At 39.7% G+C, this 27,969-nt stretch overlaps 1 protein-coding gene across 3 annotated transcripts; it reads left to right on the top strand.

Annotated features, from left to right (window-relative positions):
- Window positions 1-818: 818 nt before the first annotated feature.
- Window positions 819-26,579, top strand: cry2 (cryptochrome circadian regulator 2). Of its 3 annotated transcripts, XM_044192364.1 has the most exons (15): window positions 1,342-1,361; window positions 6,061-6,169; window positions 6,882-6,938; window positions 7,044-7,107; window positions 12,539-12,681; window positions 14,689-14,873; window positions 15,392-15,480; window positions 18,675-18,815; window positions 18,980-19,105; window positions 20,174-20,359; window positions 20,550-20,701; window positions 21,218-21,420; window positions 23,658-23,738; window positions 23,842-24,410; window positions 25,916-26,579. In XM_044192364.1, the coding sequence occupies exons 5-14, from the start codon at window positions 12,617-12,619 to the stop codon at window positions 24,402-24,404; spliced, it is 1,791 nt and encodes a 596-aa protein (XP_044048299.1). In that variant the 5' UTR covers window positions 1,342-1,361; window positions 6,061-6,169; window positions 6,882-6,938; window positions 7,044-7,107; window positions 12,539-12,616; the 3' UTR covers window positions 24,405-24,410; window positions 25,916-26,579. The 3 variants fall into 3 exon arrangements, with proteins under 3 accessions (XP_044048297.1, XP_044048298.1, XP_044048299.1); XM_044192362.1 differs by lacking the exons at window positions 6,882-6,938; window positions 7,044-7,107 and having other exon boundaries at window positions 819-1,361; XM_044192363.1 differs by lacking the exons at window positions 6,882-6,938; window positions 7,044-7,107 and having other exon boundaries at window positions 821-1,361; window positions 23,851-24,410.
- The last annotated feature ends 1,390 nt before the right edge of the window (window positions 26,580-27,969 follow it).

Below are 27,969 nucleotides of genomic sequence, written 5' to 3' on the forward strand. Positions count from 1 at the left end.
TTATGCACAATTTTAACAGCACAATCAACCCGCATAATCATGCACAACTTTTAAACGGTATTAAGCACACACAACACAAATATTTATGGCAGTCTCATTTCATCACTTTCACTTAGAGCCAAAGAAAATAACAACGCTTAGAATATTTTCTGACAGTCGTGTTGGCACATTTTACTATGGTAGCCCAATGCTGGAAGCGAGTGGATCGAAAGTAAAAAAAAAGAGCCACAAACAAAGTTTAGAACCATAAAACAATTAGGCTACTAATTTTACATTAATTCAATTTTATTTTATTTATATCGCGCCAATTCATAACAGAAGTTATCTTATTGCAGTTTTCCTATAGAGCAGGTCTAGACTGTACTCTTTATAATATTATTTACAGAGACCCAACAAATCCCACCATGAGGGGGGGAAGCACAATGCAAATATCACCTAGAATTTTAAAATTGTAATAATGTAATGGTAGTGGTAACATTAATATGAATAAATTACATGTACCATGTATATGGTACATATAATTTATGACTATATGTATGAAATATGTACCATGTGAAAACTGCCATAATCACATTCTAGCTTGAATGTTATATCAGATGGTGAACGACACTGCTCCCAGTCGGAAACGTGACACCGCTCGCTGCCATTTTCCAATCAACCAATCAAAGTTCTTCAGTTTTGTAATTCATGCTGACGTTTTACCGTCTGCCCAATCAGCAGACAGATACAGGGATAATAGCCACACACTAGCTCCACACCATTTCGACGCCGGCGTACCCCTGCGGTGCCCCGAGAAGGCGGAGTCTGCACACCATTAGCCCCGCCCAATTCAAGACCACCTCGACCACCTGGCCCATACAAGGGGAGATTGGGAGAGCATAAAATCAAATTGTCAACATCGCTGTCTAGGCCGACGTTCGTTGTTTGTTTTGACAGCTGACAGCTTGGACTCCATGGACTCCGCTTTCCCTCAGGAACTTTACGTGTCAAGCGGTGCACCGGCGCACTGAAATGGAGCGGACCCAGCGACAGATCACTATTCACGCCCCCTCGGTGTTGATTTTCGTTTGACAGCAAGTTCAAGTTTCTTGGGAGTCTCCAAAACTGTGACTGTTTGAGCCTTTAAATCAATACTTTTTTTTTTTGGATTAATTTCGACTGATCCCTCTGGAGTTTTCTCTAATGATGGAATAAGAAGTAATCATGGTGGTGAATTCAGTGCACTGGTTTCGCAAAGGTCTGCGGTTGCACGATAATCCGGCGTTGCAGGAGGCCCTCAATGGAGCGGACACAGTGCGCTGTGTTTATATCCTAGACCCGTGGTTTGCTGGCGCCGCTAACGTGGGAATCAACCGATGGAGGTTTGCAACTTAACTGTATCTTGTGACACTTTCAAGTTTCATTAAACGTCGGTTGAACATGGCGCATTATGTGAACACAATTTATCAGGTCGCCATTTCATCCATTGCCTTATAAACGCGCAACGCTTGGAGTTTAGGCTTGGGCCTCCACTCCACGTCAGTTCGCTAACGCTAGCCTAAAATGGAGAGAGAATGCCTTGAAGAAACGAACAATTTAATGTTTTCCTAATATATATATCGGTAACGTACCCCCCCCACCTAGAAGACCACTTCTTTACGAATCAGTAATGTCCACTGGTATGTTCGGCATACACGTGAACTGCTAATGTATTTTTTGTAAAAAAAAAAAAATAATAATAAAAAATCTAACTATGCTACAATGTTGACTATCGCCCAACTTGTCCCACTGAAATTTGGTGGAAGTAACTGAAGTCGTGGTTATAAAACGCAAGTCACTGCTTAATAACGACATTTTATTTAAGCATTTATTCTTGTTTGTTTTTTTTTATTATGTAACGTTTCACACCGAATGTCGCAGTATGTGGTTTGGAAATCATAAAGTATGTCGAGTGCTTTGCTGTGTTTAACGTTACCTTTGCCGTCGACAAGCAAAGGGACACTGATCAGATTTGGTGAATGCATATTTCTGTAAACATGAAAAGAGTCTAACGTGAAGGCGAAAGCTGCGGACGAGCCAGCCTCCACTTCCAAATACACGCTTAAACTAGCCCCCGCGTTGTTTTGCGGTACGTGCAAAACAACGTGATGCTTACCGTAATGCCTGGTAGATGCAACAGCAAAACAACATGGGGGCTAGTTTGAGCGTGTTTTTGGAAGTGGAGTCTGGCTGGACCGCAGTCTATAACGTTACCAAATGCAAATAGGTGACAGTATATGGCTTTGATAAACATTGCATTTTAATCACTCTTAAAGTGTTCATATCCCATAGTAACGTTAGTAATATTAACGTTAATGCTAATTGATGTGCATTCCCTGGGCCTTTCTCAAACCGGACTCTCCCCACTGAGTGTAGGGGAGAGCCGGCACAATGGGACGAAAGTCTTGTAACATGGAAGTCAGGAACAAGCCGTGAAGTCCACGGGAGGTGCTAGAGCAGCTACACTTCATTTCATACAAGGTTTATTTACAGTTTGAGATACAAAGACACTACATATTTGGACTGCAATGATCTGATTATACACTGTCACATATCATAAAGTTTTGCAAAACTAAATAAATAATAAACAAACATATATAAAATAACACTGCATTTTCAGTCTGCCACAAACTGCCACAAAATGTATCACCCCCTCTATAATGCACAGTCTCTGCTCTACTATCGAGTATTGTGTTTTGTATAAACTACAGATCATGCCTAATAACCTTGATGAATACAGAGAAGTTTCTATTTTTCTAGCAAAAGTTATAGTGCAGGGTGTAGAAGAAAAAATCCTTCAGGTCCAAAGCTGGGTTTGATATAACCGATGGCCCGGGGCCAGTACAAGTTAATGCAGGGCAAGTTGATTGATCAGTCACTGGTCCGTCCGGGCCTGGGCGGACTGGTCCGCTTATGAAAAGATGGTGGCTCTTCTTTAAGAACGGAGTGATGTGGGATCCCAATATATTACCAATGTGTCATGTTGAAGGTAAATTAACTAACACTAGCTAACGTCAACTTTTACTGTACAGTAGCTGACTGTCTAATGTCAAGTGCGGTGTGTTTTTGGCAGGCAGTCGTTTCTTGCACAAATCTCAAAACATAATAGTTTATTAATGTAATAAGAAAAAAATAATAATCAGAAAATAGTGTTTCTCCATATTAGAACTGCATATTGATATATAAAACAGACCTATGACTCTCATTGACTTTTTTTCCTGTCCTGTCTCAGTTCCTTGATGAATAGTGAAATTGACTCCCATCCCGCGGGAATCCCACAGGAATCCTGTGACCTACAGGATTCCCGAAAAAATGTCAGCCTCTACTGAGGATGCAGGGGCTGCTACTGGTGGGGCTGCTGGTTGTAGTGGGGCTGTAGCTGGTGGGGCTGCTGGTTGTAGTGGGGCTGTAGCCGGTGGGGCTGCTGGTTGTAGTGGGGCTGTAGCTGGTGGGGCTGCTGGTTGTAGTGGGGCTGTAGCCGGTGGGGCTGCTGGTTGTAGTGGGGCTGTAGCCGGTGGGGCTGCTGGTTGTCGTGGGGCTGTAGCCGGTGGGGCTGCTGGTTGTCGTGGGGCTGTAGCCGGTGGAGCTGCTGGTTGTAGTGGGGCTGCTGGAGCTGCTGGTTGTGGTGGGGCTGTAGCCGGTGGGGCTGCAGGTTGTGGTGGGGCTGCTGCTGGTTGTAGTGGGGCTGTGGGGCTGCTGGTTGTGGTGGGGCTGTAGCCGGTGGAGCTGCTGGTTGTGGTGGGGCTGTAGCCGGTGGAGCTGCTCCACTTTAACTGAATGTATGCATGCTCCCGCGGCCAGGGGCACACTTCCTATAAGAGGGTAACTACCCTAACACGACGCTGGTAAACATGGCAGAGTAAATGAGCAAATATAGAGTAACGTTGATACATTACTGTGTTAGTTTATGTTCAGATAGTAATAATGTACATATCGTAAAAAACAACAAATTTACCAACATGAATGGCATATACTGTTGGCCTATGGTTTTTACTGACAACAAAAAACAAGCTCAACTGTCATTTTGAGTACAACGTGACATTATGTGACAGAAATGGAATTTAAGAGTAATCAAATGTATATTTGACTGGGTATTGTTTTACCGATAGTTTGCTTTCTAAATAGATCAGTTCACCCAAATCACTAAAAACACATTTTCTCACTTACCTCTGATGGTCTCGAGCCATACAGATGGTTTTTATTTTCTGAGGTTGATATTCGTATCTGAGATTTCTGCTGCCACACCACAGACCTTGCCATGAACAGATTTCATTGGAACCACTTCAGTGAAAATTCCCAGTCCAAATGAAAACAGTCAGTTGACTTAATACATTGTTTTTGGAAAGACATGTTGCTGTTGAGTTTTTCAAATGTAATTTTTTTTAAAGCTTTGACAAGCATATTGTAGGACAAGCAGCTTTGTATTGGTGGTACAACTTTCAGAGATGGATATCTCAAAATATGGATATATAAAACCAAATCTATCTGCATAGCTTTATAGTGGTTTGTGAGAAAAAAAGTTTTTTGTGATTTGGTTGAAATGACCCTTTAAGAGAAACTGTTAAGCTAAAACACAGGATTCCCATCTTTATCAACTTTGTTTTTTTGTATGTTTTGCGTGAGTTAAATCACTTAAATGAGAATAGCAGCCAGCAAGAGAGACAGGTTAGGTTCAATTTAATTTTGTGCTTCATGACCCACTCTTACCATACTGTAAATCATCTTACTAAACTGCAAGACATAGTAAATGATGTAGTCTAAAACCCCAGTTGTCAGGATAAATATTTTCCCTGTCAAAACACAAATGTCAGAAATGCTCCAGCTTGTGCTGCATCCACAATGCCTGCAGGAAATGAAAGGTTGCTTAGCTATGTTTTCATAGCCTAGCCTATTAGATGTATTTGACTTCTGCATGCACTGCAACTTTTCCTCAGAATGGATGTTTCGAATGCGGCTTCATTTGCTCGGCACGTCAGTAAATGCTTATTACAACCTACATCCATGGTATCGCCTAATACTACTTAGCTTGGCTGACTGCCGCGTAATATTCTAAACCTGATGAAACTATTCATAAAGTCAGTCTAACATTTTATTGTGTGGTCAGTGGTCATCGTACAAACAGTGGTTACATAACCTTAGAAGCCAGCCACAACTTAACCATGCGCTAGCGTCATATGTGTGCTCCGGTACTTAAACAAATAGCACTACACTTCTGGGAGTAGGAGACCAAAATGACAAATGAACAAGCTTGTTTCAAGGTAAACCAAATAGATACTTTTGTGATAATATAATATGTTCATTGTTTTCCATGTGTTCCACTCTTTTTCACCATTTGAGGTAGATCATCTAACTTTTTCAGTGTTTTTTTTTTTTTTTTTTTTTTTTTGTATTAATGTGGCCAGGATAACTTATATCTAATAGTTACAACAATTTGAGAATGTTTTACACTACAGCAGACAGCAAATTTGAACGGCAACATACACTGTATGTCAAAGCAGCCACAGCAACTAGCCTACATAGTCAACAACACGGAAGTAATGCATGAGAACTGCAAGGAGATGAAGCGGGAGAGACAGCGTCTGGACGCCCAACCAATACTGGATTTTTGAGGCAGATATTGATATGTTGGAATTCAAAAAAAATCATAAAGATATGGACATTTAGGTGCACACAAGTGCAACAGGTACTACAGTTTGGGTTAATCTTCCTACACTTCACCAAATATGCAAACCTTTTAACTGCTGTTTTTGCTATTTGGAAATGCATTCACACACTGACCACATCACAGCCTCTGATTACACAGTACTCGGCTATGGTGCTGGAGTCAGCATTTTTCCCCCAAAGCAGCGGCATTCCTGACTCTGTCAGTTTCAATAAATAATCATCCGGTGTGTGCAAAACAAATTATAGAATAAAAATGGTGTGCTGTCCTATCACTGTGCTGAGAAACAATCAATACCATCACAGCTGTACACCCTGCTGACTTATAGGTGGGTAATATTTCTTACTAATTACATTTTCTATGTGTGTGTCTGTGTGCAGGTTTCTGCTGGAGGCTCTGGAAGACCTGGACAGCAGTCTGAAGAAGCTCAACTCCAGATTGTTTGTAGTCAGAGGGCAGCCTACTGATGTTTTCCCAAGGCTTTTAAAGGTCTGTATTCCTGCCTACCTGTCCTCGCTGTTGTTCACCCAAAACAACAGCATTACCCTGCTTATTTATTATAGACCTTAGGCCACTCTGCAATGTTAACCATATTTAGAGAATAAAAAAATCTCCCAATATTGGCTGAAATTAATATTTTACAGTATTAATTTTGCAGTTCTACTTTTTCAACCCTTCTGTTGTGCCCAGTATTTATTGCAACCCATGTTTAGCAACAAACACATAGCCATACAAACAGTGACACTGAGATGCATACACACAGTGCTTTCATGTTCTTATGGGCATGGATTGTTTTTTCCAGTTTATCTTAAGGTCACATATTATGCTCATTTTCAAGTTCATACTTTTATTTCGGGTTTTACTAGAAAATGCTTTAATGTTCAGAAAACACATTAGTTTTCTCATACTGTTAATTGCTGTAGCACCTCTATTCACCATTTTAGTGCCTGTCTTTTTAAGGCCTCCTTGTTGAAAGGTCAGTCTGCTCTAATTGGTTAGCTCCCACAGGCCTGAGCAGGCACACACTCACCAACTCCAAACACAGATAGCAGTGTTTCTGGTCTTCCATCTGGTCTGCTGGCGTCTTTGCAGCTAGAGAATCACTGCAACCTGAGTTTAGTTGCACTTCTACCGTCAGTATCACTTCAATAACCGCTTCTAAACCAAAAACTTCACAACTGCACGTTTGATCTGAAATCAGGGAGAAATGAACAACATCAACAACCAAGATTACAGGTTTCCCTGACGTTTGCCTCAGGTAAATACTACTATTTATATGTCTGTCACATAATGTTAGGTTGGTATTTATGCAGTAACTCTCTAAACTATACACATACACTCTGTTTTACGTTTGTGTTTACAGGTACATTTGTGAGAAATTACCTACAGAGCCCAGTGAAGTAGAAAGCATGTGAAGAGATACAGAGGTAACGTGTTAGCATGTACATGTCGCACAGTATGTAATGTAAACACTTCCAGCAATTGTCATTACTGAAGCTACTGTCCCCATGTGTTATCCTGACTACCAGTGTTGGTACTGTAATTCCACTACTTTTGGCGGTAACTAGACATGTAGCTAATTACTTTTTCAAATTAAATAACGCAATTACAATTACTGAAATTTAAATGGGCTTGTTACTCTTACTTACTTACTTACTTTCTTTTATCTTACCTGTAAATAGTGGACAACTGCAGAGGAAAGCAGACAGCAGACGAACGCAGCCTATTCACCGGATTTTCCGGTTTATGATTTAACATCACCTGACTTTACGGTGGCGCAACACAGTTGAGGCAATGTGAGCTTGATTTTCATTTTAGTGATTGTAATGTTTCTAATATTAACTGAAGAAACTTGGGTTCATCAACTACTGTAGCAACGCTAGGTATCCAGCTTCGTGTGAGTCATCTCCTACTAAATCCTACTGCCTAACCAGGTGTAGCTTACAGGTAGGAAAGCTAGTCGTTGCTGCCCTCTGGTGGTTGGGAGTATTAATAACTCCAATTAATAATCGGTACAATGATCGATATAATTTGACAGTTGTCATTAAAATAATATTGCTATGTGTGCATTAATAAGAGAATTGAAGCAGACAAAGTAACGCAAAAGTTACTTTCCGTAGTAACTTATTACTTTTATATACAGTAATTGGTAAAGAAATTCAATTACTGCTTTCATGTCTCCATTATAGACTAAATGAATGAATAAACTCATTCTTTTTCTCCTAATGTTTTCTTCTACTCCCCCCTCCACCCCGACGCCAAACCCCCCGCTGTAGTTACTTGTTTGCACAAAGCAATACTCAAACTATGTTATTACTCAATATAAAATTATGACAGTAACCTTTTCAGTGAACATGCTTCTTCTCCCTTATTTCCAAAGTCATGGTGGTAGGTTCTTTACGGAAATTTGGAAACAAATGCAGTGTGTCCTCTGTTATTGGTAGTTGCTAGGCTCTGAGGAAATCGAAAAGCGATCCGGTTGTCTTTGTGATAGCAGCGCCAACAATAATACCGCTTGGAAATGGGGGGGGAGTTGAAAAGTTGTCTGTCACTTTAAAATGTTTGTCAAAGCTGTAGATTATGTGTTTGATACTCTTTCAAAATACTGTAGAGAATATTGTATAATTTATACTGTGATCATTCAACACCATAATAAAGTTTGACTGTGAAACTGAGAAATGTCATGTGTTGCTTACAGAGTCACTATTTACAACCAAAGGATTACTAGCAAAACGCTTTCACATTTTCATAGGATGTTAAATGGACCAGGTTTTTTTTTTTTTAACCTTTCTACATGCATAAAATGAAATATGTTTTTCATATCACCTGTTTAAACATAAAACGTTTGTGAAAGAACATGATATATTTTTCTAATACCACAGGACCCTTACTACTAAAATTAAAAAACCAAAACCCTTTAGCTTTAAAAATAAAGAACTTTATTCATAGCCAATATAATTGAAATACACATATAATGCACAAAGTAGCAAAGCCATAACTTTTATGTAAACAGGGTTTCTTGTATACTGAAGTTCTGGTCACAGTGGTCATCCTGACGCGTCTTCCTGTGGATACAGAGACTTTCTTGAAGCTGCTGGCTGCTGTGTTGTCTTCAGGCCTTTGCTTGACTGAAGCAAGACACCTGCCCAACAATAACTTCCTCCTCTGATGGTTTCTCATACTGTGAGGAGAGTCTGGTGGGTCCAGGATCACCTCATCAAACACTTGCTTTATCATAATCTGTAGAACATGGCAGATTCAGTGTTACTTGTACATTATACTGTCATGTTTTATCAGGGCCAGCCATGTACAACTGAAGATAAATTTGGTCTTGAATGAAGGAGAACCATGTATTTAACAGGGTGTGTGGTGATCACGGTGCTAATGTCCAGGTGATTACAGGATGACAAGAGGAAACCAAAATGACAGAACACGTTTTTTAATCCAATAAAATGACCAGTGAAGTGATCTGCTCATTGTAATTGTGTAATTCTTGAATCTAGCTTTTTATTGCATACTATGTATTTCATTTTTAGCTGATCTGACCATAGTTACTGACATTTTGATATTTTTCTAATTTATTTCACGTTCTGTAAGGATAACTCCCAGTATTGATGCAGCCTGATAAAAGTTGTTGTGAAGTGTTTTTTTAGTATGTTTATTTTAATATTTATAGTAATTCTAGGCATGATCTGTTTTCACTAAATATATAATATACAGTATATTTGCACTGAAAATACATTTCTTTAAAAAGAAAAATGCCTGGAATAACATTACATTTCAAGCGTCCCACATGAGTGTGCTCCCTGGCACAGGTGACAGAATCCAAGGCTGACACTCTTAATGCAAACATTTTCCACACAAACTCAAAAAGCCCCCCTTTTCACTTACTGTAACTCCCCCCCTAACAGGGTATCTGCAGGTCTTGAAAAGTCTTAAAAAGCATTTAATTTGGTTTCCTCAAAAAAGGCACTGTGTTTATTTATTAATTAATTTATTTTTTTATATTTTGTCTTGCCTGCTGTAGGCAGTAATATTAGTGATAAAATGTTTTTGTATCCGATTGCGGGCTGTCAGGACACATCATTCACCTATAAACTAAAAGTGGGATTATTTTGACATGGATTGTGTGTGCAGGAAATGTTTCGTTCCTTTTTTTGTGGAGTTTTAGTCAACACCATTAGACCTGTAGCAAACACTGTCACTAGTGCTAGCTGCAGTAGCTAGGAAGCTCATCGTCTCACAATGGGCAACTGTTGATTTTAGAATAAACTCATTTTTAACTGGTTAATCCATCTATCCATTTTCTGCTTCTTATCTAGGTCCAGGTCGCATTAATTAAATTAATTATATATATTTTTTTGGGAATATTGTTATATACTACTCTTAAGTACTGAAAATGTGATATAATAAATTATTCTAGGCCATATTATCTTTTTTTTTGCATTTTATCTGTTTTCCATCATACTTTCATACTTTGACTGGTATGACAAAACAGGTGTTTTGTGAAACAGGAATTAAATTGTGTTAAGTTGTGAGCACAACACTGACATATCATCTTTTAAGCTGTTAGCAGTCAGTTACTTATTTACACATCCAGTAGTTACGAAGGAACATTATCATTAATTTGGAGTCATGTTTCTGGCCATTATTCACTCTTCTTTTAGCTCTGTTTTTGGTCTCTACCAACTCCTGGGGGAAGTATTTGGTCCTTTTGCTGCTAAATGCACCACTGTGTTCACCAGCTAGTCTGTAACCGTGTCTGTCTGTTGCTTGGTGCTGAGCAGGTTGTGTATAGTGGGTTTTTAGAGCTTTTTCACTAATATGGCTGCCTGCTGTGGCCTACAACGATTATATGAGAGCGGTGAGAGTGAACCATAACAGTACAGTTGCAGAGCGGACAGCTAAACAATGAGCTCACACTCGCTATAAACCTTTATAAAGTCGAGGGGAGTTGCAGATTCGGGTGACAGTTCTCTATTTGTTAATCACTACGAGCAACCCCTTTCACATTGTCACATTGATATATTTTTATAATAAAAATATCCATTATAGCCACTATAAAGGATTGGATGGCCTAGGTACAACGAGCCTAACTACTTTTTTAAATCTAGGTGGACATTTCTGAAATAGTTATGTAACATCCCATGTATGTATGTACATTTCTCTCTCTTTTTTTTTTCATTTATTGTGTGCAGTGTCAGGCAGTATATTATAGCTCTGTCAACAGATCAGGCTGAACTGTTGCACCTGTAACCTCACCTGCAGTAACGTTGTCAGGATGTACTAAACACACCTTGTTTTGGGTTTGTTTTTTACATTAGTGCTGTTAAGAGGAGTGACAATCACTGCAGCTGAGTCATAGACTGTCATGGTTTGCATGTTCACACTGCACCATATTAGAGAAGCTGATGATGAAGATGGTGTTAACATTTATGAGGAGATTCCCTGTGGGGATTTAGTTCCAGGCAAGGAGGAGCAATTCAGATGCTCACCATCTCTATCTCTATACAACAGCCATTACTTAACACACTGCTGGTTTTTCATTATATGCTATGGAAACCCAATAGTCTGCAGTTTTTCATTCCAACCAAACACGGGGTCAACTATAGTATCTCTGCCAATTAACACGTCATACCAGAGGGTTAAATGTGCTACTGTAGAGTTTGATATGAATGACAACACTTGTTACAAGTGTCCTCCAACCTGCCCTACTACTTGATCTTGTGTTTGTATTGGTTTCATGTATTTGGCTTTAGTTAGAATTTTAACTCTATGTGGCCCTTTCATGCTAAATAAATTAGAACAGATAATGATGATGAGGATAATGTAGTAGATCTCCTTCTAGCCTTCATTGCCAGCCCTTAGAAGACTATTTCTATGCAAAAACAGATAAATTATTTTCATAGACATATGACAGAAATATATCACCCCACCAATTTTCAAATTCTGTCTCTTAGGGTGCTTTCATACAAACAAACTCTGGTGCATTTGCCCGTTTGGTTTGTTTGGGCTGGTGTGAAAGCTGTCAGTCTTACTCTGATGCAGACCAAACAAGACTGCTTGTAAAGGAGGGTCTCGGTCTACTTCTTAGTGGAATCTGGGGAATTTTTTGAAAGCGAAGCAGACCAAACACAGTACTTTATGATAGTAGATATGTGATTTTAGCATGCATTCAAAAGCTAAACTACTGTACTGTTGCCAAACTGACCAATCAATTAGTTACAATATTTATAAAACATCATCATATTCAGTAAGCGCAATGAGATAACTTCTGTTATGAATTGGCGCTATATAAATAAAATGTAATTGAAATGTCAGGGTGGCATACTCTAGAGAATGTGCTAAAAGGCTAATGTGCAATAATATGATTTGACATGTTTACTCCTCTTGATTCGTTCAAGTCAGTGTCATTAAACAGACCAGAACTAAAAGATGTCAAAATATCTTCTTTTGCTTAGTCTCGACCAAATGAACCGAACTACAAGTGAGAAAGTAACCCATCTCCCTTTCTGTCCAAACTGTCACCAATTAATGTCTTCAAAACTGCAGCTTGAATGCATGTATTTTACACACTGTGACCTGGTTTGGTTGCATTGTACAAAAGTGCACCACGATGAAGCTGGATTAGAGAAAGCACATGCTGAGAACCATGATGAATCCAAACGCTTGAATGGTACCATGATCAATGTTGTTTGATGTTTAGTTTTAACATAGTTGTACCACTCAGCCCTGCTGCACAGTCAGCTCTTGTCTTGCTGCCTTGCTAACAAATTCTTATTGTCTGTCCCTCATTCTTTTGTTTTGCTCTGTCTTCTCTCTCTTGGTTTCTGTTTTTCTTACTCTGCCTTGCTGCAGGAGTGGAAAGTGACCAGGTTGACCTTTGAATATGACCCAGAGCCATATGGGAAGGAGAGAGATGGGGCCATCATCAAGATGGCCCAAGAGTTTGGAGTGGAGACCATTATCAGAAACTCACACACCCTCTATAACCTGGATAGGTTTGTAACACACACTCTTTATTAATTTTTCAATGTGTTCACTTTGGGTTGGTGACTGACATCAGCGATTAATGTTTTATTAAAACAGAACAGTTTTAATACATATCAGTGGTTATATGGGAGCTGACTTGTGGTTATTACTGTGTGCAGCTGCCATTTCAGCATGTTTCTGTGGTTTGAGGCACGGGAGCATTGCTCTTAAACATGTAGTCATAAAATTAGGGCTCTCCTCTGTACTCAGCGCTCCCCCTGTTGAATGTTGCTCTGAACCCCACTGAATTTGGGGTTGGAGGCCTGCATGTCTGATTAATCCACTTGTCGAACACTTGCTGCACAGTTGTATTTATTTGTTTTTGCACTTTGCTTTGTTCATACTTGTGCAAAAAAAATATTTTGCCACACAGCTGAACGGTAAAGTGCCATTTTAGCAAGAAAAAAAAACTACTGCAAGTAAAAATTTAATGTAGTTATAGTAGAATTAAAATGGTTTAAAGGGTCACCAAATTGTGTAGGTGCAATCAATTAATTAATCTGAATTATCAAATATATAAATTAATAAATAATAACTTCAATTAATATTAAAGTTCCTCAGGGCACCACCCTTAAAGAAGGGAAAATGACAGCCAGTTCAAGGTATATGTATGTGATCTGTGTTGGATAACGGTGCCAAGTCAGAAAAAAGGATAGTTTGCATGCAAGAACCTGTGTCTGTGTGAAGCATCACTAACATCAGCTTGCATGTGGCTACCAAATAACCTAAGAGATGAAAACACATCACAACACTAAACCTCAGTAAAAAACCAAATCAATACATGTACATTGAAAATCAAGCAGTCCTGTGCTTGGCCGTGGACGTGATTCCGTTGTAGATGCGCCAGGCGGGGAAGAATTGTGGTTCCAATGCAGTCTTTGCTGTGCAGTGTTGCGACTGTGCAAGTCGGAGGAAACCGGTCGCTCCATCCTTTGTTCTCCTCACCGTGTTAGCCGCTCAGTGCTAACTGGCTTTGTGCTCCTGATGCTTGCTTACTGAATCTTAATCTTAGTTAATCTTAAACAGGCCCATGCGTCCAGCTGCAGTGAAGACAAGTCCAGGAGAAAGAGAGTAAAACAAAAGCTAGATGACCCTTCTGTTGACTTGATGACGTCACAGGTCTTAGGTCACACTGACCAATGGTCGTTGAAAGCTGGGTCCATGGACAGAGTTCCTACATAGGTGTGAATACCTTGAGGATTGTGGTAGACTGAGTTCAATGGCTCATGTTTCATAAGAAAAGTTCAGTTTAGGTCACACAAATGAACAAATTCATCTGTAAAGTCCCAGTGGTCCCAACATAGTGTATTACAGACACCCAAGCACACACATGCTGCAATCCTGGGTCTCCGCAGGTGTTTGTCCTGGGAAAATGGAGCAGATTTTGGCAAGAATTCCTAGAAAATACTGTGATCTCAATTATTGGTATTCAATCTAATCTAAACATCAGGTTGCCCTTTTTAATTTTGGATACTCCACAAGCTTTTCTCTCTAGTGCCCCCCTCATGACAAAATGTCAACATTTTACACAAGATATCTCGTGATCTATCAGGCAGAATACCATTTAATCCATTGAGCACTTTCATGTTCACAAAAAGATAAATCCTAAATTTTAATAATCCCATTACCTTTTCTATTTCACTACCTTCACTACCCCACTATGTTGTTTTGTCCATCCATCACTTTAGTATTGTGCAGTGTAATGAGCATTTTAGATTCAAGGTGCCATTTTGACTTATTATTGTTGGCTTAAAGCTGTTGATAATCTGTTCAATTGTATATTAAATGCAGTATTTAATGATTTAATTTAATTGCACCACAAGCAACATATCAAAGGTTAAGTCCAACTTTTCCTCATATAATAAAATGTTATACTTTTGTGTGTGTGTGTATTATGCATTGCCCCTGACAAGACCTGTTACATAAATTCTGCTGTATATTGCTATACTGTTTTGTCTTTTCTGTATTGGTCACAGGATAATAGAGATGAACAACAACAGTCCTCCTCTGACCTTTAAGCGGTTTCAGACCATTGTGAGCAGACTGGAGTTGCCCAGGAGACCGCTGCCTCCCATCACTCAGCAGCAGATGGACAATTGTCACACTAAAATAGCTGACAACCATGACCAGTTATACAGTATACCTTCACTGGAAGAACTTGGTACACATGATTGTTTTTATTACATTTTTAGAATTTAATATGACAGCTGTAGGACTCATAATGCTGATGAACACTACAGCATGCTCTTTACTTTTTGTTCTCTGGGTATACTGAGGGACATCTAGGAGAGAGGATGTGGTTAGATTTATTAATTACTGTTTGATTTGATAAATAGTGCCTAACACTCTCTTCGCATTCTATCAGATTAACTGAAGTTAAAGTTTAGTCCAAATGCATGTCTTTCTCTTCTGTATGGAGATTACATCATGCTAGATTTCAATCAAAGATCTAGCAATTAAAGTTACCGTATTTATGTATTCAAGCACACAACTTCTAAGGTCCTTAGTTATACCTTATTAGACATACAGTTGTTAATAGTCACATTAAAATATCACATTATGAAATGGAGTTTAGCATAATATTTCCTCCATGCAGTAGTTATCACTTGGGCAAGGTTTGGTTTATCAGGTAATTGCTGCTTTGTATTTGACCTTGTCTCCATGTGAATATGTGTCCAGGTTTTAGGACAGAGGGTTTACCTCCAGCTGTTTGGCGAGGAGGAGAGTCAGAGGCCTCGGACAGACTCAACAAACATCTGGACAAAAAGGTAAACCAGAAGCTGACATTAAAGCCCCATTACTGGCGTCACCCAGAACATTTTAAGTTTGTTTTCGTTCTTTTAATGCCAAGTTGTAGTGGCAACCTAACCCCAAGACTGTGGCTGTGACCTTTGAACTTATTCATTAGGGGTCCAAGCCCAAGTGGGCTCGGTGACAAGGACCTATTGAAATTCAAGTGATTATTATTAGGGCCCGAGCACGGAAGTCTATAACTAAGTATATAACTCTATAACGCCCCCAAACGCACGCCACTGTTGGGATAAGGCTGCTTTGATCTTAATAAGATTTTAGGGGTTCGTTGCTCTCATTATAAAGAACATATTTCAGTTTCTTTTGAGAGAGTTTTCCCAACAGGAAGTCAGGCATTTTGGATTTCCTGCGTCAATTTCAATATTTTAAACACAGGTTTGAGGCCTTTAGGATGCTGAAAAAGTCACGAAACTTTGAGCCCAGACTTGAACTGGTAAATACTTTAATTTGAGTTGATTTGGGCTTGGGGGTGTCACGTCGGCTCTATAGCGCACCCCTAATGGCTTTTAGCCTTCAAAACAACTAGGGATAGTGGAAAACTTGGCACACGTATCAGAAAAGGTGTGTTTTTGTTTTCTGTATCATCTCTAGACTTAAAAAATGCCTCTTGGAGCCATACCCTAAACCCAACAGGAAGTCAGCCATTTTGAATTTAACGTGTCATTTACAGGCTCTGTACTTTAATGAACTCCTAGAGAATTAATCCGATCGACTTCAAATTTGGGCAATGTAATCTCAAGACCATTGTGATGCTAAATTACGAAGGTTATTACGTTTTTTCAAGCAGTGTTGCTGTGGCGATGCGGCGAATTCCAGGTTCCAAAATTAGTAACAGTACTACCTCAGCTCCACATCGTCAGATGTTTTTTAAATTTCACGTTTGATAAGAGTCTCAGCCTCAAGATATCTACATGCCAATATTCAGATATAGTCATAGCCCCACCTACTGGCAAGAAGAAGTTACAGGTCCTATACTCTTTAAAAATTACTCATAGCAGGTTAACCAGATCCACCTCAAATTTAATGATGCTTGATAGTGAAGCTTGTGAGTTTTCATCAAACGGCTTTGCCATGATGGCCACGAAACAGGAAGTTGTTGTAAATTTAGTGTACTATGTCCGATCTGCCCAAAATTTCACGTTTGATAAGAGTCCTGGCCTGAGGACTTCTGCATGTCAGCATTGAATTATAGTCATAGCGCCACCTACTGGTAAAAGGAAGCACTACTAGCAACAGGAAGCAAGCCACATGTGACAAACATCTTCTGATCTACATGAAATTTACATTGCTGTGGACTACAGCAACATCCGTTCGTGTGTCAAATGGGGTCGCCATGGCAGATGCGTGGAGCCATGCCAAACAGGAAGTGGGAATAACTCAGCAATGTTTCAACTGATCAGTCTCAAACTTCATAAGGTTATTGGTGGACCACTCCCAGTTACAGTTATGTGACATTCATGAGTCATAGTCATAGCACCACTGGCGAAAATCTTAGAATCACAGATTTAATCAGATCAACTTCAAATTTCCGCAGTGCAATTTTGGCGATAAAAAGTTGAAGTTAGTTGAAGTTTTCGTTGAACAGTGTATCCGTGCCATGGCATCGAATTGTGATGTTTCGCCATGAAAGAGGAAGTTCTTATAACTTCACTGTACATGGTCAAATCTGCCCCAAACATGTTTGATAAGAGTCCCGGCGACTACATGCCAGTATCCAGACATAGTCATTGCGCCGCCTACTGACAACAGGAAGTTACAGACCCTATATTCTTACAAATTACATCTATCAGGTTAGCCAGATCCATCTTTAATTTGTTCAGCAAAGTCTTAAGACCTTGATGATGCTTCATTGTGAAGATTGTGAGTATTCATCAAACACCGTTGTCGTGGTGACGCAGTATTTGCGGTGCAACAGGAAGTTGTTGTAACTTGAGTATACATTGTCCAATCTGCCCCAAATTTCACATGTTTGATAAGACAATCATCATTTGATTTACATGAAATTTTCAGGGTGTGATCCACACTCAATATACTGGAACATAACGTATAATTAGTGGGTGATCTCTAGCGCCATACAGCAGATGCAGGAAGTGACATTCAACTTGTCTGCGCAGCATCCAAAACACATGAAAATTCAGAGCCACGTCGTCCGATCTCTGGCAACAACGCCGTGACTGCGGCACGCCCTGACTTGCGTTCAAGTGCGAGGGCCTGTTCATCGCTGCTTGCAGCTTTAACTATTAGGGGTCCATGCCCGAGTCGGCTGGGAACCAGCACCACCACCATTGTAATCACTCAGATTTGTATTTTTATTATTATTTGTATATTTCTGTTGGTAAAAGTGGTACTGCAGCCTACACCGTAAGAGTCTTGCAAGTGAAATTCACAGGGGTGGTATAGACCCTTGCACACACCTCAGACACAGGTCAACCAGCAGGCGGCGCTATAATCAAGGTAAACGCGTTTTGTTACAGTAACTTCCACATAGTACATCGCACATTTGAAAACCTCACATGCCGCATTCCCTGAATTGAGCTGCATCTTGTTATATATGCCACGGCCATTTCTGCCTATAATTTGTCCAATCTGCACAAAGATTTTGCACGTGGAATCTATGCATCTTGCATGATCTAGGGTCATGACTCAGTTGTTGGTAATGATTCATAAATAATAATGATTAATAAATGTGGGCATGGCTTATTACAACAAATGTAAATTTCGAAGAAGAACAAAATGAAGACTTTGGAGTGTCCTGAATCCTATTGAGATGCTGTGGCGTGACCTTAAAAAGGCAGTTCATGCTCGAAACAACAGGTAAACATGGGGGAAGTGTTGAGTTTGCATTAACATCTTCAACAGAAAATTAAAACAGGAGCAGATCAGAAAACAGGGAGGCTTCTTACTAAAATATGATAAGATGTACTTGCATAACAGGGAAAATAAACGCCTGTCTCTGACAGAAGTCTGTTTCAAATAAAGGATGGATTCTTTCTGCAGTTGTGATAAATTAAGGCCCCAGCCACTATGTGCGAATTTAAGGTAGTTTAATATGACTAATATCTATGTTTATGGACTGATGTTATGTAATTTTTTTTACATGAGAATATCTCAGATGATGACTTGAATGCCCTCACTGTGTCTGTCCATATAGGTGTGGGTGGCCAATTTCGAGCACCCTCGGGTCAACACGTGTTCTCTGTATGCCAGTCCTACTGGCCTCAGCCCCTACCTGCGCTTCGGCTGTCTGTCCTGTAGGGTTTTGTACTACAACCTCAGAGAGCTCTACATGAAGGTACTGTGGATACCTGCCACTCAACCTCAGAGATATCAGTTTAGGCATAACAAACACACACTTTTTGCTCTGTTCTCTCACTATTATGACAATTCATTACTCTCTTTGACCATCAAATTTGGAATCACAATTTTTTAATAGCAATCATCTTCTCTCTCCATCAGCTCCGTAAGCGTTGCAGTCCTCCTCTGTCCCTGTTTGGCCAGTTGTTATGGAGGGAGTTTTTCTACACAGCTGCCACCAACAACCCAAATTTTGACCGCATGGAGGGAAACCCCATCTGTGTCCAGGTGAGCCTTTGCACCACTCAGTTCTTGTAAACCATTATTGTAGGTCATAAAGTCAACCCTCTGGCCTATGGATATGAGGCCAGCAACTGTCTTATATAAGGGTGTTTGTGAGTCAGATGTTAAAATAGACATTTTATATAAAGGGCAACAACTTGTCAAGCACTGTGGTGCATCTGTTAACAGAGTTTTAAAATGGTTCTAACTCTCAACTATGAGGTATATGGTATACTGGTGGTGCTGTTAAAATAACACAAGAGTTTAAGACTATGCTGATATTTAAAAAAACTAGCATTGATGCCAAAACACAATACAAACTAGCTAATCACACCTAGTGTCCCTGAAAAACAGTGTCACCAACTGTCATTTCAGAAGATGGCGAGCCCAAAAGTACAGTTTAAATGATGCAGTGCAGTTAAAGTTTTTCCATGGGCCCAAAACCAACTGCCCCCAACGGCTTGACAGGAGACTATGAGACTGTATAAATGAAAAATAGAATGAACCCAGTAATACCGTACAAGTTGCACAGAGGAACTTGTCAGGCTTTGCATCGGGTGATTCTTAGCCCTCAATGAAGCTATTTATTCACGGATAAATCGCTACATTAATCCTTTTTTTCAGTTGTTGTCAGTGGTTACACAAATAACTCTAGCTCCAAGCTTTTTTGCCCAGGATTTTATTTTTGCCAAAGTGAAAATCACCAATTTAGACCATAGGACACTAAAACTGTCCTCTTAAACCTATTAAAATACAATGGTGATTATGATAATAATAGTACTAATGCATTCATAAAAGAAAACTCAAATTCAGATGTGTGGAATTAAATTACTGATTATTGAATTTGTAGTTAAGTTCAGGTAACAGCTGAAATAAAACCATTGTTGTGTACAAACCAGCTATAGCACCCTAAAAATATACATGTAACCGCTGATTCTTTTAAGAGCAGAATAAACAGAGTTAGAGTTACTAAGTAGAGATAAAAAGAGTAGAGATTTGTCTCCTCCTGTAGAGAGACAGAAGAGTATATACAGTAGTTAATATATCTCTCTTGTGTCATACGTTTGTCTCCAGATCCCATGGGACCAGAACCCAGAGGCACTGGCCAAGTGGGCTGAGGGTCGGACTGGTTTTCCCTGGATTGACGCCATCATGACCCAACTGAGACAGGAGGGCTGGATCCACCACCTGGCACGACATGCTGTGGCCTGTTTCCTTACCAGGGGAGACCTGTGGATCAGCTGGGAGAGTGGCATGAAGGTAGGACAGAAAAGTTTTTAATTTAGTATTCTCAAACACAAACCTGGTGTCTGACAGGTGGAGAAAACGTAAACCTCATTTGCTTTTACACTGTCTAGTTTGGCAGCATCAATGACTTTTTGTGCCAAGTTCACTGTAGTACAAATTGATGGTATACATCATGTAGCATTTTGTATCTGTGATCCTGCAGGTGTTTGAGGAGCTGCTGCTGGATGCAGACTGGAGTGTAAATGCTGGCAGCTGGATGTGGCTGTCCTGCAGTGCCTTCTTCCAGCAGTTCTTCCACTGCTACTGTCCTGTCGGCTTTGGAAGGAGAACTGACCCATCAGGAGACTACATCAGGTAGACTTTATTCTGGTACTACAGGTTTCGCGATATACTGGTATTGACGATAATCATGATATTTAAAAATGAAATATTGATACTGTGTTAATAATACACATAAGATAATATTGTGTAAATAACCCAGCACCTCTTAAATCATTTCCATTTCTTTCCGTTCTCGCTTTGTCATAGTAGGTGGAGGTAATGTATCTTAATGCTGGTTGCCACCCACCATAAAAAGTAAAAGAAAAGAAGAAGAAAGCACAGTAACTAACTAGCTTTTAGCTAGTTTTTAGCTAACTAACTTTTTTTTTAAATTGTTTTTGTGAATTCTTTTGGCCATGATAATCGTGTAGTGAAAATCTGATATTGTGACAGCTGTATCTGGTACTTCTACAGTATCTCCTCCATGTTGGCTGTAATCTGAATGAATATTCACAATATTCACAGAATATATAATATTCAATATTAACATCAGCGGCAAATAGGATTAAAGTTCAAATGATTTGATCTTTCTTTTGAAATTTCCTGCAGGCGTTACATCCCCATCTTGAAGGACTACCCGAACCGGTACATCTATGAGCCGTGGAATGCCCCGGAGTCGGTCCAGAAGGCAGCCAACTGTGTGGTGGGAGTGGATTACCCCAAACCTATGATTAACCACGCAGAGGGCAGCAGGCTCAACATTGAGAGAATGAAACAAGTTTACCAGCAACTCTCCCATTACAGAGGACTCAGTAAGTCAACTAACAAGACTGACCTGTACCTGACTAACTTGTATGGTATGATATATCCTGTAAATATACAGTATATAATAATAATAATAATAATACATTTTATGTGATAGTGCTTTAAAAGATACTCAAAGGCACTTTACATTGTTAAAAAAAGACAATAAAAAAACAGTAAAAGCAATATCAATATTTAAACAACAACAAAAAACAACTAGAAACAGTAGAAGCAATAACAGTATAAAAACAACTAGAACAATGAAAAAGGAGAAGGAGGGTCATGGATCACAGATTAAAAGTGGATTTGAAAGAGGGGAGTGAGGGAGAATGTCTGAGATGTTGGGGGAGAGAGTTCCAGAGGGAGGGGGCCGCAATAAGTTCTTGAGGGAGGGGGCAGCAATGGAGAAGGCCCTGTCCCCCCAGGTCCGGTGCTCGGACAGGGTGAGAGGGGTAAGGAGGTTGGCGTCGGCAGATCTGAGGTTGCAGGTAGGAGTATGTCGGTGCAGAAGCTCAGTGAGGTAGGAGGGGGCTAGGTTGTGGAGGTCTTTGTAGGTGATGAGGAGAATTTTAAGCTGGATTCTTTGTTGAATGGGGAGCCAGTGGAGGTTTTGAAGGACTGGGGTGATGTGATCTCTGGTGTGGGAGTGGGTGAGCAGACGGGCAGCTGAGTCTTGGATGTATTATAGTTTGTTTAGGATTTTGGTGGACGTGCCTTACAAAATGCTGTTGCAGTAGTAGGATTTTGTAACATCTAGCAGTGAAGTTGCAGATTGCAACCACCTAATACCGCTTGCCTCCCAAGCAAAACCGCAAAACTCGCAAAAAACGCAAAAGGCCCTATCTAGAGCCAGTGTTTGGTTTGTTCATTCTGGGCTACTGTAGAAACATGGCAATGCAACATGGCAGACTCCGTAGAAGGGAACCCACTACCTCTGTAGAAAAAAACTGCTTATTTAAGGTAAGGTAACGAAAACACAACGATTCTTATTTTCAGATGATTATATATAATGAAAACATACCTATGAATATTATATTCCATTTCTGCCAGTCCTGCTAAATGTTACACACTGGACCTTAAAGTGACATTAATGAACATCTGTCCTTGGCTGCTTTGTGGCCATTAAACGGTTGTATAATATATTTACTATTTTTGTGTAGTTTTTTTTGTTTTGTTTTGTCTGTTGCCATTTTAATGTTGTTACTTTTATTGTTTGTATTATGTGTAGGAGCCCCTCGAAAACAAGAGGACCCATCTCAAGGGGCTTATCCTAAATAAATAAATTTGCATTTACCGCAATGGTTCACTATTCAGTTTGTTAGGTTTCTTCAAATCCAAGGCAAACATTATGTGAAGTAAATTTACTAGAGCTGCAAGCAGTTAGTCGATCAACATAAAATTAATAAGCAATCAGTTTTTTTGGTAATTCATATTTTTGATAATGATTTTCATAATTGATTAATTATTTAAGTCATTAGTCATTTAAGTATAAAATCCAAACATTCTCAAATGTGAACATTTGCTGCTTTTCCTTGTCTTAACAATATAGTGGATTGCATATGTTTGGGTTTTGGATTGTTAGTCAGACAAAGTAAGACATTTGGGACATCACCTTAGGCTCTAGGAAATTGTGATGGACATTTTTAACTGTTTTCTAATGTTATATAGGCCAAACGATTTATCAAGAAAATCAATTATGATCTATATGAAGCTCACATAGCCTATTGGACAGGAAAAAGTTGAATAAGGCTCCATGTCAGCTCCTAAACATGCACACCTCACATACATCAGAACTACTTTCAGTGGACAAAAGGTTTAAAAGTTAAATAATAACTTAAGTAAGACCACATTTGTTTCCTTTGATTATCGAAAAATAATCATATTGCACAACAGTAGCCACATATACAACTTAAAAACCATGACTCTTAACTCCAACTTTTCTTTCCTCCTGCACCAGTCTTGCAGATATTTTCTTTACTTTGTACTTTTAGAGCTAGACTGTAATTCAAAGATCTATCTGCTTTCGTTTCTCGTTCTTATACTCTCTGAACAAAATCATAAGAAATGCATTTGCAGTAAAATGAATTATTGGTAAGAATGTTGAATTAAAATAGAAATTCATATTCATATTTTTTTTACAGATGTGTGGTCGTTTGGAGTGGAAGTCAATTTAGCACTTTTGTATAGATACACCTAACGGTAGGTAGGAGAATTACATCACTGTGTGTGCGTGTGTGTGTGTCAGGTCTACTAGCATCAGTACCAACGATCCAAGAGGAGGCAGAGGAACCAATGACCGATGAGTCGCAGACCAGCAGTGGCCCTGGTAAGAGGAAACACAGAAGCAAGATTCTTATTTTCCCATTGAGGATGAAGGTACATGTGTCACTGTCAAACTGTACACAATATGTGCTTATTATTTTCTTATGTTTTTCTAGACTCTCCTTCCAGAGGTCCTGCTGACACTGAAGCAGCTGGCTGCTCTACAGCTCCTGATTCGTCCACAGTCTGTGCATCCTCCACCTATGCCCCACATCCACACCTAGAGGACACAGCAAACAGTCACCCATCCCAGACAACATGCACCTCCTCAGGCTCACACGCACAGCCCTCTGCAGCCATAACATCTACATCTGTCAGCCATCCTCTGTCCACAGCAATCCCTGCTTCCCTAGCCCAGAGCCTACTGTCAAGTTCCAAACCTTCCTCCTCATGTTCCACCTTGTCCCCATCCCCCAATCCAGCCACGACCACAACTCAGACCTCCTCTCTGGGGCCCAGGAGGAAGGGCCTTGCTGGCAATGTCCGGCGCAGCCAGAGGCAGCGAGGGCGACAGAGCTGCACTCCAGCAGCCAGGGAGGGAGAGAGGAGATCAGAGGACGAGGAGGGGGAGGAAGCAGAAGGGGAGGAGCGGATGGAGGAGGACATTGAGCAGAATGTGGAGAGAATGGAGGAGGAGACTTCTGGAGAGACAGCAGGACATCAGCAGTAATACAAGGTATAATATACAGTATCGTCATTAACAGTGAGCATCTAGAAAATCACGAACAAGAGAATTAATGTAATGTGTAAAACATTTTCTTGAGGGCATGTTTGTGACATATGGCAACATTGCCTTGGTGTTTGGACATAACTGCTAATATAAATAGCATAGCCTCAGCTACAGTGCTTTTGGAACACTATTTTGGAAAATATGCTTATTTGCTCTCTTTTTAAGAGTGAGATGACAAGATTGATATTGGGCTCATATCTGTGTTAAGTACAGAGCTGGAGTCAGGATGTGGTTAGCCTAGTTTAGCATAAAGACTGGAGGCAGGATTAAACAGCTAGCCTGGCTCTCTTCAGAATGAAAAAAATCACCTACCTGCAAGGCTCAGTAATTAACACGTAGTATCTCATCTGGTTAACCTGTACAGAAAAATAAATCTATTATAAAGGTAACAGTTTGCATTAAGTCATTTTTGAGCACAAAAAGACTTCAGAACAAACTCACAGCAACAGAGATACTGTCTGCTAATCAAGAAGTTATAGGTAACATGTTAGCATATAACTTATTACATATACAGTGGTGTGCGAAAGTGTTTGCCCCCTTCCTGATTTCCTATTTTTTTGCATGTTTGTCACACTTAAATGTTTCAGATCATCAAACAAATTTAAATATTAGTCAAAGATAACACAAGTAAACACAAAATGCAGATGCGAAATGCAAAATGTTATTATTAAGGGAAAACAAAATCCAAACCTACATGGCCTTGTTGCTGCTAAGGATGGCCCAACCAGTTATTAGGTTTAGGGGGCAATCACTTTTTCACACAGGGCCATGTAGGTTTGGATTTTGTTTTCCCTTAATAATAACAACCTTCATTTAAAAACTACATTTTGTGTTTACTTGTGTTATCTTTGACTAATATTTGAATTTGTTTGATGATCTGAAACATTTAAGTGTGACAAACATGCAAATAAATAAGAAATCAGGAAGGGGGCAAACACTTTTGCACACCACTGTACATATCCAACAAGAATATCTTGTGGGGCTCTGACCATTTACCAAATACGATCTCGAAATTGCTGAACTTTCAGCAAGCCAGCTTGGCGGGCTACCGTGGTGGCTAGAGCTAGCATGTTACCGGATAGATCAGCAGCTACATTTATACTGGCTCACCAACTAGCCCCGCAGGTTGCCACTATGTCACCAAGCTTCCAGCAACATCTATTTTGCATAGACATGCAAAGGAATTTTGCTGTTTTGCATTTTCTGGTGTGACCACGCACTCTTCCAGCAAATAAAAAGGCTACAGCTCCTAAACTCTAAAGTATCTCAATAAAGCTAGGTCACATACTGTATCAGACACCTGAGAGCTCAGTGTGATAGATGAGTATTGGTGCAGTACCTGCAACATCACATGCAATGTTTCGCTCTGTCAGTGATTGACAACCTTGATTATCAGAGTTACAGCACTTAATAAGCAGCTAAAACAGTGTTTTCTTGTCTCTTCTCTCTAGCTTCTCTTTCAGGTGGAGCTCAAAAGAACAATCTTTAAACATTCATCCCGGATAACTGGACTCATAAGACATACACAAGGAACAGGGTTCTGGATATGTGGACAACATAAATATACATTACCATACATACAACTGAGGCAGCTGTGGCTCAGGAGGTAGAGCAGGTCGTCCACTGATTGACTGGATCAATCCCTAGTTCCTCCTGTCACCATGTTGAAGTGTCCTTGGACAAGACACTATACCGTGCATGGTAGCTCGCTGCCATCGGCATGCGTGTGTGTGTGTGATTGGGTGAATGAGAGGCAAATTGTAAGCGCTTTGAATAAAAGCGCTATATAAATGCAGCCATTTACTCCAGTCATAAAAAAAATGGAAATACTGGACAAGCATTTAAATAAGAGTAACACATTTTAGAACAGAATCAGTCAAGAATTACTATAAATGATTCAAAAAGAATTCTTATTTGAGGAAATAGGTCATAATCCTAAAATTGTGGGTGAGTCCCAGAGTGATGGTCTAAACCAGTTAATTCTGGGTCCTGTCCAGGCCAAAAACTGACTATTCTTTTTTTAAAGGCAGACAGGAACACTGCTTGAGCTTCAGACAGATTTACTGAACTATGTATTAAACTTCATTGTTGTAGCTCCCTTCAATGTACACTTGTGGACATTTGTGGGCCTGCTTTAGGAGGCAGTCATTTATATTCAGATGGGAACATTGATGGAGAATGCTCTTGTTGATGTCTGACTTTTAAAAACAAACAGAATGCCAGCACTCAGATAAATATTCTTCTTGTTTATTGTATTTATCTGTGAGTACTGGCATTCTGTTTGTTTTTTATCCTTGCTACAACCAGGCACCTGATACAGTGTTTAGGCTTTTGGAGCTGTGCGTGCTGCTACCTTTTACTGACTTAAACACTTCTGGCCTATAGACAGTATAAAACATGGATGTAGTGTCCGTGATGTCACCCATAGGTTTCTGTAGAGCCGTTGTGAAGCTCAAAGTAGGCGGCTCCAGCCATTGCCATCTTGGCGGTCCCTGACTCTGGGTAATCCAAAAATGGGCAAAGAGGTGGAGCTGAGCGGGCCGAATCAAGCCTGGTTGCTGAACCACCTAGCGGCTAGCCACTTGTTCAAGACTTTCTCCTGCTTTTACATTGTTGAAACACTAAAGAACATGATTGAAACTTTACATCTCAATATGTAAATGCCTGATGTGAATGTTTTGGAAAGTATCTGTATCTCTAATTCCCTGTCTGTTTTGCACGGCCACACATCTATGAAGGTATAGCAAATCACTAATTGAAACAATGTACATTAAGACCTTCTGTATGAACAGCTTTAATCTGAAAAAAAAACTCTAACTAAACTATATATATGTGTGTGTGTATATATAATATGTGTATATATATATATATAGATATGTATACATATATATGTGTGTGTGTGTATCGTAGAAAAGGTTTCAGTCGTAGTCATCTGGACACTGTTTTCTCAATTGAGAATGACTTCCGGATGGGAGCCGAAACGTCTTGATTCTGAAAACAGTGTCCAGATGACTACGACTGAAACCTCTTCTACGATGGAACACTCCTGGACGAATGAGGGACTACAACATCTCATATGTGTGTATATATTTATGTGTATATATGTATATATGTGTATATATGTATATGTGTGTATGCATATGTATGTATGTGTATATATACAGTATATATATATATATATATATGTATATATGTGTGTATATATATATATGTATACACACACACACACACACACACACACACACACACTGAGCCCTAATAACATATTTCATTTTGACTTTGTGAAACGCCCTCAATGTTGTCTGGATGGGTCGAAGTTTCCCTAAAGAGGGATCATCGGTTGTTAAGACACAAACCTCACAGCCCGTGCAGGTCTCATACTGTTGGTGTTAAAGACAAGTGGGAACTGTGAAGTTTGAATCCTAGAAGTTAAAAGGACAAATCAGATCAAAGATCAGATGTTTACGTTTTGCTGTGCATTCCAACTAACAACAGTATGATGTTC

Source organism: Siniperca chuatsi, linkage group LG4 (assembly GCF_020085105.1).
Source record: "Siniperca chuatsi isolate FFG_IHB_CAS linkage group LG4, ASM2008510v1, whole genome shotgun sequence".
In the NCBI taxonomy this organism is placed as follows: Eukaryota; Metazoa; Chordata; class Actinopteri; order Centrarchiformes; family Sinipercidae; genus Siniperca; species Siniperca chuatsi.